At 42.9% G+C, this 12,254-nt stretch overlaps 1 protein-coding gene across 2 annotated transcripts in view; it reads left to right on the top strand.

Moving 5' to 3' along the window:
* Nucleotides 1-12,254, top strand: part of MSH3 (mutS homolog 3) — a 93,476-nt gene that overhangs the window by 42,125 nt on the left and 39,097 nt on the right. For both annotated transcript variants that reach the window (XM_063181036.1, XM_063181035.1), the window contains exon 13: nt 8,971-9,103. In XM_063181036.1, coding sequence (XP_063037106.1) covers nt 8,971-9,103 — 133 coding nt within the window. The remainder of the gene's footprint in view (nt 1-8,970; nt 9,104-12,254) is intronic.

Genomic DNA, 12,254 nt, shown 5'->3' with positions numbered 1-12,254 from the left:
TAATTCTTCTGATAATAGCTTTCATGCATCTTTCCCACTCCCAAAGGCTTTTGATGTGTCCATCCTAAGCAGCATGGGAGTTAACCAGGGCATTGTGTCATGGAAAGCATTTAGGTGGAGTTTCGGGGCTGCTTTGCAGGGACAAATGCAAGTACATGAGTTTGTTTCCCTGCCTGCCCCGGAGCCGTGCCGGGTGTGTGTGTGCAGCTGTCAGTGGAGGGAGCCAGAGCACTGAGGATGGCCCTGGGCAGGAGCTGGCCGGGCTCCTCCCGAGTGACCGCAGCGAGTGACCGCAGCGAGTGACCGCAGCGAGTGACCGCAGCAGCTCAGCCGCCCCTCCGCAGGGAAATGGAGCCCAGCAGGCACAAACTGCTTCCCCAGCACTCCAGGCCCTCTTTGTTAACCCATATGTTTAGTTTAAATTCTCCCTTGTCTCAGCGCAGAGCCAGCCCCACAGGTTTGTGGTGTTGTTTCCTCCTCTCACCCCTCTTTCCTTCCTCCTCGTGCTTGGCATTTTCAGGCTGCCGTGGCTGGAGGTGATGGTGGTGCTCAGTACTACTTGAGGCTAAAAAAGCTGTTTTGCTCTGTGTGCTTCTCCTTTTCTGACTCTCGAGTTGTAATTTTACATAGTTAGTGCATGAGGCATCTGGCAATATTGTTCCCAGTAATGCACACAAATGCACTCAGAGAACATTCCATAATTGCAATTCACCTGTGCCTCCTGGAGTGACATTCTCAGAGGAAGTAAGGCTCCTGTACTGCATCTTTTCCAGTCAGTGAGTAGGTGTATCAAGAAGTGAGAGGGTGTAATTACTGCTTTATGCCTTAGAGTTGAAAATCACTTGGGATGATGACTAAATTTCCTGTGAAGAAACCATACATTAGGATGAATAAAGATGGAATGTGTACAGACTCATTTGGGCTAACTTGAAGATACTCTCTAAATCATCAGTGATGTAGAGACAAGATGTGTACATTTGGGGAAAAAAGGAATGGCAGAAAAAAGTTTAACCAGGAGGTGTGTAATGTCCTCAGTTACTCACCTGGGTACACAAAGATAATGAGATAAAAGCGTATCAGTGTCTAGCAACTGAGCTTTTCAGGAGGAACGAGGAAGGTTGTTTTTCTGCAGAAGTTAGGTATTTGTGGGTCATAGAAGTGTTATCTTACCTCTGAAATCCAAGTTCCATCGAGTGCCTTTCTCACCTGGTGTCTGTAGGTGGAAGAGAAGGGGATGATGGCCTGGAGCATCTGTGGGTGAGGGAAAGCTGCTGTCCCCACTCAGGCAGAGGGGTTCCAGCAGGAGAGGGGCCAGAGCAGCCAGGGGGCTCAGGACAGCTCTCAGCATCCAGGGTTGTGTGCAGTGCTGGAAGCTGAAATGCAGGGAGCTCTCAGAACCCTGGGCCTGTCAGCCACAGCTTGTAATTAAACCCAGGATTTGATCTGAGACCTTGGGAAAGGCTCCCAAACTCATGTGCTGGAAGTGAAAATGAGGGTTTATAGTTTAAAGCAGAGACACACTGAGCTAAGTAAAGGAAAGTTTAGAGTTTTAGAGTTTAAGATATAGAAAAAATAAAAGTACTTACAGAGGTAAACAAGAAGTTAGGATGCAGCACTGTAGGTTTGTGTGCCATTAACATGAGTTAATGTTAATGGCACGCAAACCTACAGTGCACCTTGGCTAAGAAAACGTGCACTGTAGTATGGGTCCATAAGACAAAATATTTAAGAATTGGGTCAAAAGCATAAATATCCTTGTTGGCAGTGTTTTATTGGTTTAAGAAATCCTTCAAAGGTCTTGTAACTAAGGGTCTTCTGACCTTCTGAGCCATGTGGTGAGGATATGAGCTGAACTCACCCTTCCTGCCCATGTAAAAGATAGGAAAAATAAACCACATCAAGATAAACAATTCAAAGATTCCATCTCAAATTCTTTCCAAAACTCCCCACAAGTGAATTATCACAGTGGCACAGTTACAAATAATTTCTTTCCTAGTGGGAAATAGATCTCAGAGCCCTTGAGGCTGATGTCAAAGTCCCTGCTTCTTCAGTGCCTACATGAGGAGGACAAATGTAAGGTTCACATGGGCCTGGCTGAACAAAGCTGGCTCTGGTTTTAATCTCTTGTTGTGCTGTTTATTTTGGATGTTGTCCTGTACAGACGCTGCCCTGAACATGACCAATCTGAAACCTGACCTCTGCAGAATGTGTCCTTCCCTGTCTCTGTGTTATCCATGGTTACTCACTGCCTCCCTCCTTCCCTTGCAGAATCTTCTTTGCCTTTCCCTCCTTCCCCAGGTGTCAGGATTGCCCATCTGCAGTGCAAACAGACCAATAAACACTGCATCCTTTCCCTGGATGGGCATTAATTTGAGTCTGTGCCTTGCTCAGATGCTCATTCTTGCACAATTTCTTGGAAATCTGCATTTTGGATATATCAAACACACAGCCTTGTCAAGGCTGGCTGGAGTTGAACAAGAGCAGGGATTTCTGGTGCCAGGGAAGAGGGAGAGATCTTGCTGTGGAGCTGGGGAGAATCTGGCTGCTGTTGGCCTCTGCTGCAAAAGTGCTTCCTTTGAGTTAAAAGGATTTCCAGTGCAAAATTAAAAAAGCTTAGGGATGTGTGTGAGATAAACTGGAAGGGTGTGAGATATGGACATACCAGTTTTCACAGTAATCTCTCTCTTTGGGTGTTCTCCACAGGTTTTTGAGTGTTTTTGTGTTTGAAGTAGTTTAAGCAGACTGAGTGACCCACAAGTGCCTGGATTGTATTTCTTTTATATTCTTTTGTCTCTGTTGGATTTTTGGTGTTACGTATGATGTGCCTGCATTTATCTGTAGCCAAGATCACCTGCTCTTTTTTTACTTAAAGCTGATGTTTAAGAAAGGAGAAAAGGAGTAAATTGTCAAGAAAGGAGAAAATTGTATCTGTTTAGACAGTTGCCAAAAACATGTCAACCTTTGCTTTGTGCTTCAGAGAAACAAAAATTTTAATGACTTCTCAAGAGCTGTATTTCCATTTTTTCCCAGGGATTCCAGCATACTTTGTCCCCTGTTTCTTCCAGTTCTGGACAAGATGATGCTTTTGTGACACTAAAGCCTTGCAGGATGGCACTGATAATTATTGTTAGTCTGAATATGCTTTGTCCACAGGAGCTCAGAATGACTGGCAGTGTAGCAAATTCAGAACTGCAGAGTTCAGGACTACAGACAGTTCCTTGTCTCCTCCTGAAGAAGAGGAACTGTAAATTGGCATTACTAATGCAGCATGACTTGCTTGGAGGATACAAACTGTAGAACTGGGAAGAGGAGGGTCCCTTTACAGTGGGATAGGCAATGACATGTGTTTTGTAATATAAAATAATGTCTTGCTCTGCATTTTCTCACTTTGAATGTACTGAGTGCTGCTTTATTTATACTTCTATACACAAAGTATAATTCTAAAGGAAAGTCTTTCAAGTTTGATTTTGTCCTTGTTCTCATAATTAAAGTATAAGGGCAGTAAAACAAAGTGTCTAAATGACCTTGTCCCATCTTATTTTGGAGTTAAACTGGTTCCCATTTGATACCATCTTCATCCAGAGCAGGATTAGAAGATATATTTTTTTCCCCAGCAGTTATTTATGAATAAAATCCACTGATCCTACAGCAGGGCTAAATTTTCCTCCTAAGAATAACAATTTTATGGAATCAGTTCCAGTATAAAATGCACAAATGCAGGTTACGGCATATGCCTGAGATCTCAAAATTGTTGTAGGAAAGAAAAAGATTGCAGCATCATCACTTGTATTGATTCATTTTTGCTTAGCTGTGTTTTGGTCCCTTTGCTGTGTCTAATTCCTTATAAATGGAGCAATCAGGCATTCATTCATGTTGGCTAAAGTAGCTATATGTTCCCTTTTTAGGCACAAATAGCTGAAATACGTTGTGTATGAACATAAACAAAAGTGTTTGATTGCCATTTGCATATTTTGGACGTTCTTTTAACAGATGTGAAGCTAAAGTTTAGGGTGCTTGTGTACTGCTGCTCAGTATTTGAGATCCATTCAGGGAGGTGGTCCTCTCCTCTTGGACCTCTCTGGAGACATCAGGACTTTTGGGAGTAAATTACTTAAAAAACAAGAGAACAGACCCAGAAGGATGCTTAATTTTTTTAGGTTTCACTTAGATTTCACTGTACTATTTATAACTACTCTTGTTTGTGCTATTTCCTTGGTGCTAATGGGTAAAATTCCAGCGGTCACACCAAAATTTAACAAATTTATCCCATAACTGAGCCAGTTTCTAGCTCAGCCAGCACTTAGGCAAAAAGGCAGAGGAAAGGGGGGCATCCCAGAGCAGCCAGGATGGGCAGGGGCTCGTGGTGAAGGGAAGGACGGAGGGTCCACAGAAGGGCACAAATCTTCATTAGTAGTTAGGAATCTTTGTGAATAATCTTCTGTGACCGTGTTCACAGGGGTCCCAGGATGAGGGGAGAGACCAGGATCTGACTCCACGTTTCAGAAGGCTGATTTATTATTTTATGGTATATATTACATTAAAACTATACTAAAAGAATAGAAGAAAGGATTTCATCAGAAGGCTGGCTAAGCTAAGAATAGAATCAGTAAGAATGATAACAAAGGTTTGTGGCTTGGGCCCCATTTCCAAACCAGCTGACTGTGATTGGCCATTAATTAGAAACAACCACATGAGACCAATCACAGATGCACCTGTTGCATCCCACAGCAGCAGATAACCATTGTTTGCATTTTGTTCCTGAGGCCTCTCAGATTCTCGGGGAAAAATCCTAAGGAAGAGGATTTTCATAAAAGATATCTTTCATCCTTCAATACCTAATTTCATTTCTCAGCAAACCTACAGTTTATTTGTAAAGGCAAATCTCTTTTTCCATTCATCAATCAATGGACTCCTTCCCATGGTTTCTTTCTCTCCCAATGCTGGTTTTATCCACCAGCAGACCCACAGCTTGTCTGTAAAGACAAATCCACCATCACTCTCAGGAGGACATCCTGAGTTTACGGACTGCACAGTGGTAATTCTGCCTGGGCTGTGGTGGCATTAATTGCCTGTATGAAAGGGAGTGGTCTCAAGCAGGGGACGCTCTGTGCCATTTAGCATGGTCTTTAACTTAATCAGCTCATCCAAAGTCTTCCTTTGTCAGCCATGGTCTGAGGGGAGGTCAGGAAAAGCCCCATAATACATAAGTGAGTAATTTAAATGGTACATTTTCATTCTTTACAGCACTGCAGTTAGGAGGCTGTTAGGCTTTGATTTAGATACCATAGCCCATGGAAAGCAATGTTTGCTGTTTCATACCCTTAATTGTGGGTTTTTTTAGGAACTGAGTTTCTGTGACTGACAGTTTTGTACATCAGTGGTGTCCTAGAATGGATTTAATAAGATAATCTTAATTGTGTACACTGTTTTTGAATTATGTCCTTAGCATGATGAATGAATTCATACTGTGCGCATTTAGCATAGGTTAAGAGATTTCTGATAAATTTATTTACCTTGTGTTTAAATAATACCTTACATTAATGAAAATGTCCTTGGTTCTTATACAGCAGTTACATTATCAATTTTACTTTATTTAAATGTAAAGATATATTATCACATCTAAAAAAGTCAGGTTTGTTTTGCTGCAGGGGAGACCAGCAGATCTCTGTTACCACACCAGCAATCCTGTTTAGGCTGCTCAGATGTTAATTCAGTGCAGTGCTTTAGTGTCTGCAGCCTTCTGCTTTGTCAAAATAATTTTTAGTTCAGGATTCAAACATCTTCTTCGCATTTTCTAATTTTCTGTATTGTTCACTATTTGGCAGCAGAATAATGCAGGGGAGTATCTCATTATTTCACTTCAAGTAGTTCTTTTAAATGACTGCAATAACAATTCTGCAGTTAGATTTTGTTATGTTTAAATACACTGAAAAGTGATTTTAGTATTGTATTAATGATGCTATTCTTAGATGGAGGGTATGGCAGAAGTAAGAGTATTGCTTTTAGTCAACTGAATTATGTTACATTATTCCACAGAAGATTGCTTGGAAAATTGGATAAAGCTCAGATTGCTGACATGGTTTATACAGATGAGAAAGAACAGGCTAATATTGCACCTCAGTGCAGCATGAAGTAGTAGCCAGTTCAGCTGGCTGTTGGGTTTCTTTGCATAATGTTAGATCCAGGTTTTCTGGTAGTGGAATTCTTTTCCAGAGCACTCAGAGATTGGCAGCCCTAAACTGTGCAGTGCAGAACAAATTCCTTCTGAGATGGCTTAGCAACTGGCCGGTGCAATGCATACATTTATACATTGGCGCTCGATAAAATGTTTGTTAATTTAAATATTTATATTTTAAATATCTAAATATTTGACGTTTAAAAGCATACTTTGAAATTCGTCATCTGTTTTTATGGTATCTCGTTCCAGTCCTTCCTTCCTGATGGGTATATGGTGTTTTAGACAATTGTGAGCTGTACTTTCTGAATTTTGAAATAGGAATCCCACTGTGTTTTCTTTACAGGTGGAAAAAAAGGGGTCACTTGGTACTGAAAGCCATTTTCCTGACCCTTTCTTATTTGTGGGATTAAAGCAGAAAACCCGTGTGGGTGCTTAGTTTTAGATTACTGGAGCTCCACTAACTCAGCCATATGTGAGGATGATTAAAGTGCAGATTAAGCTTTGGAGGGAGGGGTTTTTCAAATATCTGCATCTATTTTACATATTACTGCCAGTTTCCAATTGGCCACATAATAATGCTGTTAGGCCACAGTAATAGTGCTGTTTAAAGTAACTAACAGAGTTCTGCTGCTTACAGTGCCTTTAATAATGAAAAATAAAGGTTTTTATCTTCTTTAAGGTACATATGTGTATAATTTAATATATATACACATATTTACATATATACATAGGTGTATAAATTTAGTTCAGTACTCCCTCATGTGGAGGGGAGGTGTTCCAGAGTTTCACTTACAGCACACACCAGTAATTCTCCATGAAGATGGGATTGTGGGTGGTGACACTGACCCCTCAGAACATCACTGCAGTGTCACCATGATATTTTCTGGAAAATCCTCTTTGCCCAGCATCTTCTCCTGGCAAGCTGAGAGGCCTCAGAAAGAATGAAAGCAATAATTATCTGTTAATTGTAATTGTATCGTCAATTGCTTTGGAATGTGGTGTGGACACTGTTTACCAACAGATGCATCTTTGATTGCTTTCATGTGAATTGTTTTTAATTAATGACCAATCACAGCCAGCTGTGTCGGACACTCTGAGTCAGTCATGAGCTTTCATTATCATTCCTGTTAAGCATCTGATGTATCCTTTCTCTTTTTCTTTAGTATAGGAATGGAATGGAATGGAATGGAATGGAATGGAATGGAATGGAATGGAATGGAATAGAATAGAATAGAATAGAATAGAATAGAATAGAATAGAATAGAATAGAATAGAATAGAATAGAATAGAATAGAATAGAATAATAAATAAGCCTTCTGAGAACATGAAGTCAGATTCTCCTCTCCCGCCTCCTCCTGGGGACCCCACGCCACCACAGTGCAGCTGTTTGGTGGCATTGTGTGCTCAGGGTGTTCCGTGGCTCTGCCCTGCTCAGGTTCCTCCCTGTGACCCTGCTGTCAGTGGGAGCTGCTTCCAGGGTGCCTGGCTGCCCACAGGAATGGGGCAGATCTGTAAAATGTGCTGTTAGATTTGTGTTTAGCTGAGTGCACACCCAGGCATGATTTCCCCTTTCACATGGAGTGCAGTAAAATTTCAAGGACTCTGAGATTCAGCTGTCTTCAGGGCCAGAGGCCTCTGGCTGCTGGACTGTTGTAACGTCTGCAGCCTCTGGAGGTGCCTGATTCCTTTGATTTCCTCATGGACACTATTTATGAGCAGCCACACTGGCAACTGGCCTGAAACCTCTGCAGTAAAGGATATGGGCATGCAGGCAATCTTCCAAAAATGTTAAGTTTGGATTACATCCTTAGTTCCCATCCCTCTGTGCTGGCTGAGCTCTGAGCATCCCACTGGTCCCTGGGAACGGGAGCTGGGCTGCTTTTGGACACACTTGTCTGGGATGTGGAGTGTGTGCATCAAAGCACTGATTTCTCCTTGGACTGCCTGGGTGGGAGGGCTTTGGGTACACCCATGGGCCCCCACTCTCAGTACCTCCCTAAAAGCAGCAGGAAGGCAATTTGTTTGCATAGAAAGCAGAAATGGAGTTACCTCTGCAACCTGCAGCCAGTCCATGGACATGTTGGAAGGATAGAGAGGAGAAAACTCTCTGAAAACTTGGGTGAAAATTGGTGGTAATTGTCCATTTCTGCTGCCCTTTGCTTTTAACAAAATGATTGTAAGGAGCCTGCCAAGAGCTATGGAATCACCTCTTCTCATTAAAAAAGTGTCACCTCACTTCAGGAGGATGTTTCTGTGACTTCAGTCCTGAAATAGGGAGATAAACGTTACAGGTTTTAGCAAAAAAAAAAGAAAGAAGGTAGAAAAAAAACAATGCAGTGCTGATCCAGGTATTTACCAGTCACTGGTCAGGAGCAGACAGGGGGGCAAAATGGTGAGGTTGTAGTTCTACAACCTACTGGGGTGAAGTGTGGTACGTGGGGTTCAGTGTGAGCTCCAAGCCCTCTGCCCATCCTCCTGCACTTGTACCTGTGGGGTGGAATACTCGGGGTTCAGTGCTGCTGCCACCAGGAACACACGCAGAATTGGGCACTGAGGTGTGTCTTGTGAGCACAGACAGGGCAGAAAGAGCCCATGGCCAGGATCTGGCTTGCATTTGGAATGAAATCCCAAGATTCTCTGCATTCCTCAGTTCTTCTGCTACTCATGAGGATGTGGCATTAGTCAAAGATTGAAACAAATCAACCCAAAACAAACCTCAGGAAGATGTTTACTACCTCCCCCTTCCCCTCAGAGAAACACAAGTTTTAATTATTGATCTTCTTCTTTTGCAGTGAAATAAATGCCCGGCTTGATGCTGTGTCTGAAATTCTGCTGTCAGAATCCAGCGTGTTTGGTCAGATTCAAAATCTTCTTTGTAAGCTGCCAGATTTAGAGAGAGGCCTCTGCAGTGTTTTCCACAAGAAGGTACACCCATCATTACACTAATTGATTGTTTTCTGAACAGCATCATTCTGTCTTGGTGTGCTTCCATTGGTTTGCATGTTTGTTTAAAAATGTTTTCTACTTAGCAGGACTGAGGCTGACCTATTAAAGGGACGTGGGTTTATAAAAATCAGATGTGGTGAAATCTTGCTTTGTGATCAGCAATGTGCTGAGAGAAGAAATGCCTGGGTAGGGTTCTGAAGCACATGCTTTGGACTGCTAATGATAACAGGCAAACATGTGCAGTACTCATGATTTAGTGTCTGGATTCAGGGAGGAGGGATGGTGCAATAGACCCTTCTGCCTTGAACTGTTGTTTGCCTTTTAAACCAAAGCTTTGCATTCCGTATGCTTCTCTAAAATCAGACGTGCAAGTGGAACCACTTGGCTGCTGCTGGCTGTTTGCAAATGAATGTTGGTTTGCTTGCAAATTCTCCAGTTTGGACCTCAGGTCCACGTTTTAATAAGAGTCACTTATGAGAGATGAGACGCTGACAATTCTTAGTTGAAGCACATTAATGTGCCAATGGCACCTGTGGAGTACATCATGTTCTTTCATTTCACTGCTCTGCTTAGAGGTTTTGACAGGTGTTTTTCCAATAAAGGAATAGGTGGGTAGAATGAGAGCAAAGTTGAAATTTTTTTGGATGGTACAGAATAATGTTTTCCTGTGTATGAAAAACTGAAACCCAGTTTTTATACGATTTTCCAAGCCCTGCAGTGTTTGGCTCTTGGAAGGGCTTGTGTGTTTCAGGGAATGGATACAGAGGTCCAGCTATAACAAAGGTTGTGAAAAGAGGAGTGTGCACCACTTTACCCATCCCCTGGAGTGTACCACATTCACATGATAAAGTTGTTGGGTTTCTTTGTCCAAACAACTGCCCAGGAATGACATAATTCACTTTTTAATGGTTTAACTCATTTCAGGTTTCATACACAGTACTGTTTCTAGGAATACGTCTGCATTTCACAATATCCTGGAACTGCTCTGCTGCTGCCCTGTGGGGTTTTTGCTTTGGTTTGGTTTTGTTTTATTTTCTGTAGGTACTTATTTCTTCAGATGTCCCTCCCTGCTGTAGAGCTGCTAGCCTTTTTCAGCTTTTAGCTCACTTTTAGGTGGAGCCATGCAGAGACCCTGGATTGTCGTGTGGTTTTTGGGATGAGGTGACAATGCAGATTGTCTGAACAACAGCCACTGCAGCACGAAGATGGGTTTAGTGAGTCAGATGTTGGAAAGAAGCTGCAGGAGAGGAGAAATGCTCCAGCTGACTCCCTAAGAAGGGTAAATGATGGGGGAAGCTCTAAGCACACACTTCTAATGTGATGGATTTCCTTCCCCTGGTAAAGGCCTGGGTTGTGCAGGGCACTCTGGAGAGCACCTGAAGCACTGAATGCCTGTAGGGCTTTGAGGACATGGCAGTGTCCCTGAGAGACAGGGTGTGTTTCCAGTAAAGAATCAAAAGCAAACTCTGGGGAGCTGATTCTGAAGCATAGCTGATGAATGTGGAGCCTGAAGAGAGGTCCCAGCAAAGCAGATATGTATCCAAGAACATGGAGTGACTGGGTTTCATGGATTTTTTTGTGTTTCCCCCCAGAGAATGCTGCCATTTCAGTTCCTACTACAGAACTCTTTCCAGCTCCGTTAATTCCAGATGTTCCACATGCTCAAAGTGATGTTCAGTACGATTTCATTCTATTAAGGGATCCCAGACTCCGAGTGGAACACTCCGATGGCTTCACTGAAGGAATGTGCTTGTTAGTTCAGTGTCAGCTGCAGGAAAAATAGGTGAATGTGACAAGCATTTCCTCCTCCAGGCCCTTTATACTTCAGTGAAGTCATTATTTGAGGAGGCATGCTGTACAAGGAGACTCTGAGGTGTCCAGAGATGGCTGGGGTGTCTCAGTCATTTCAAACATTCTTTGGAATGTTTTTTACATTCAGGTTAGCCACAGCAGGAATTGTCTTGTGCACAGGCCTGTGCACCAGTAACCTCTGGAGAAGACAGAAGGCAATGAAGGCAGAACAATGGTCTGCAAGGCAAAGCATCCTGATGGGAACTCTTGTGGTCAAGGACATCACTGTCTGTTCTCCTGGTCTCAATTACTCCTTTTTTTTTTATTTGAAAACCTGCTAATAAGTAATATCTGATGGCATAATTCAAGCTGGGAATTGTTAACCTGGCCCTTCACGAGTTCCCATTGCCTCAAACCACCAAATCCAGAATCTCCAAACCACCACAACCAATACACTGTTTCTGCCTTGCCGCAGGTACATCCACTCTGGAATTAGAACAGTGTTTTTACGGTGGGAATTAGGTCTTGCCTGGCAGGTTACAGTTCAGCTGTGGTTCTGTCCCAGCCTGGAAGAGGACTGAGGGAGTGGTTAAGGAGGCAAGAGCAATATTGCAGTTGCCATGGAGAGAGGAGTTGCTCCACAAGGACTGGTTGGTGTTCTCACTTTGTGCAGGCCCAGCAGTTGACACCTCGCCAGGCAGGAATGCTCTCCACTCCCCACTTTCCTCTCTGTGGGAAAAGAAGGGTGGCTTGGAGATGGAATGGGTGAGCACTTCTGGGCAGCACTCAGAGGCTGACTGCAGAGGAATCTGAGAGACAGGGAATTTTGAATTTTAACCTTGAGTTTTGTCTCAGCTGGTGCGGAATCACCGTAGTGGCAGAGGTGGTGCTTGGAGGAGAATCACCAAATCACCCAGCACAATTTGCACCACAGGCATTTCCTTCTGGCATCAGTGGGAGATGCAAATGGCAGGACCCTCCTTTTTTTGCCTCAGTTAAAGTGGAGACTTTTATTGCCCTGGAGTGTGGCAGAAGAGGGTCAGTGACCGATGTTTGAGCAGGTTTTACAAGCAGTACAGAGTAAACATGCCATTTGCACTTTTAGAAATGTGTCCTGCAGGGCCAACCTGATGTTTCTTGCTGTTTTCATGCCTGTGTTTTCACTGTGTTTCAGAAGATAAATATTTACACAGGCTCAACCCATAAGTGTTTATCTTATTTGTACCCTTCACTCAACAAACATTTTTTTCTGACTAAAGCACAGTCACCAAAGGAATTATCATAACAATTGGCCATTAGATGAACAAAACAGATTAAAGGGGAGCTGTTTACCTAAGGA

This window comes from Melospiza melodia, chromosome Z (genome assembly GCF_035770615.1).
Source record: "Melospiza melodia melodia isolate bMelMel2 chromosome Z, bMelMel2.pri, whole genome shotgun sequence".
NCBI classification, from domain to species: Eukaryota; Metazoa; Chordata; class Aves; order Passeriformes; family Passerellidae; genus Melospiza; species Melospiza melodia.
This window is presented reverse-complemented; position numbering and strand designations above follow the sequence as displayed.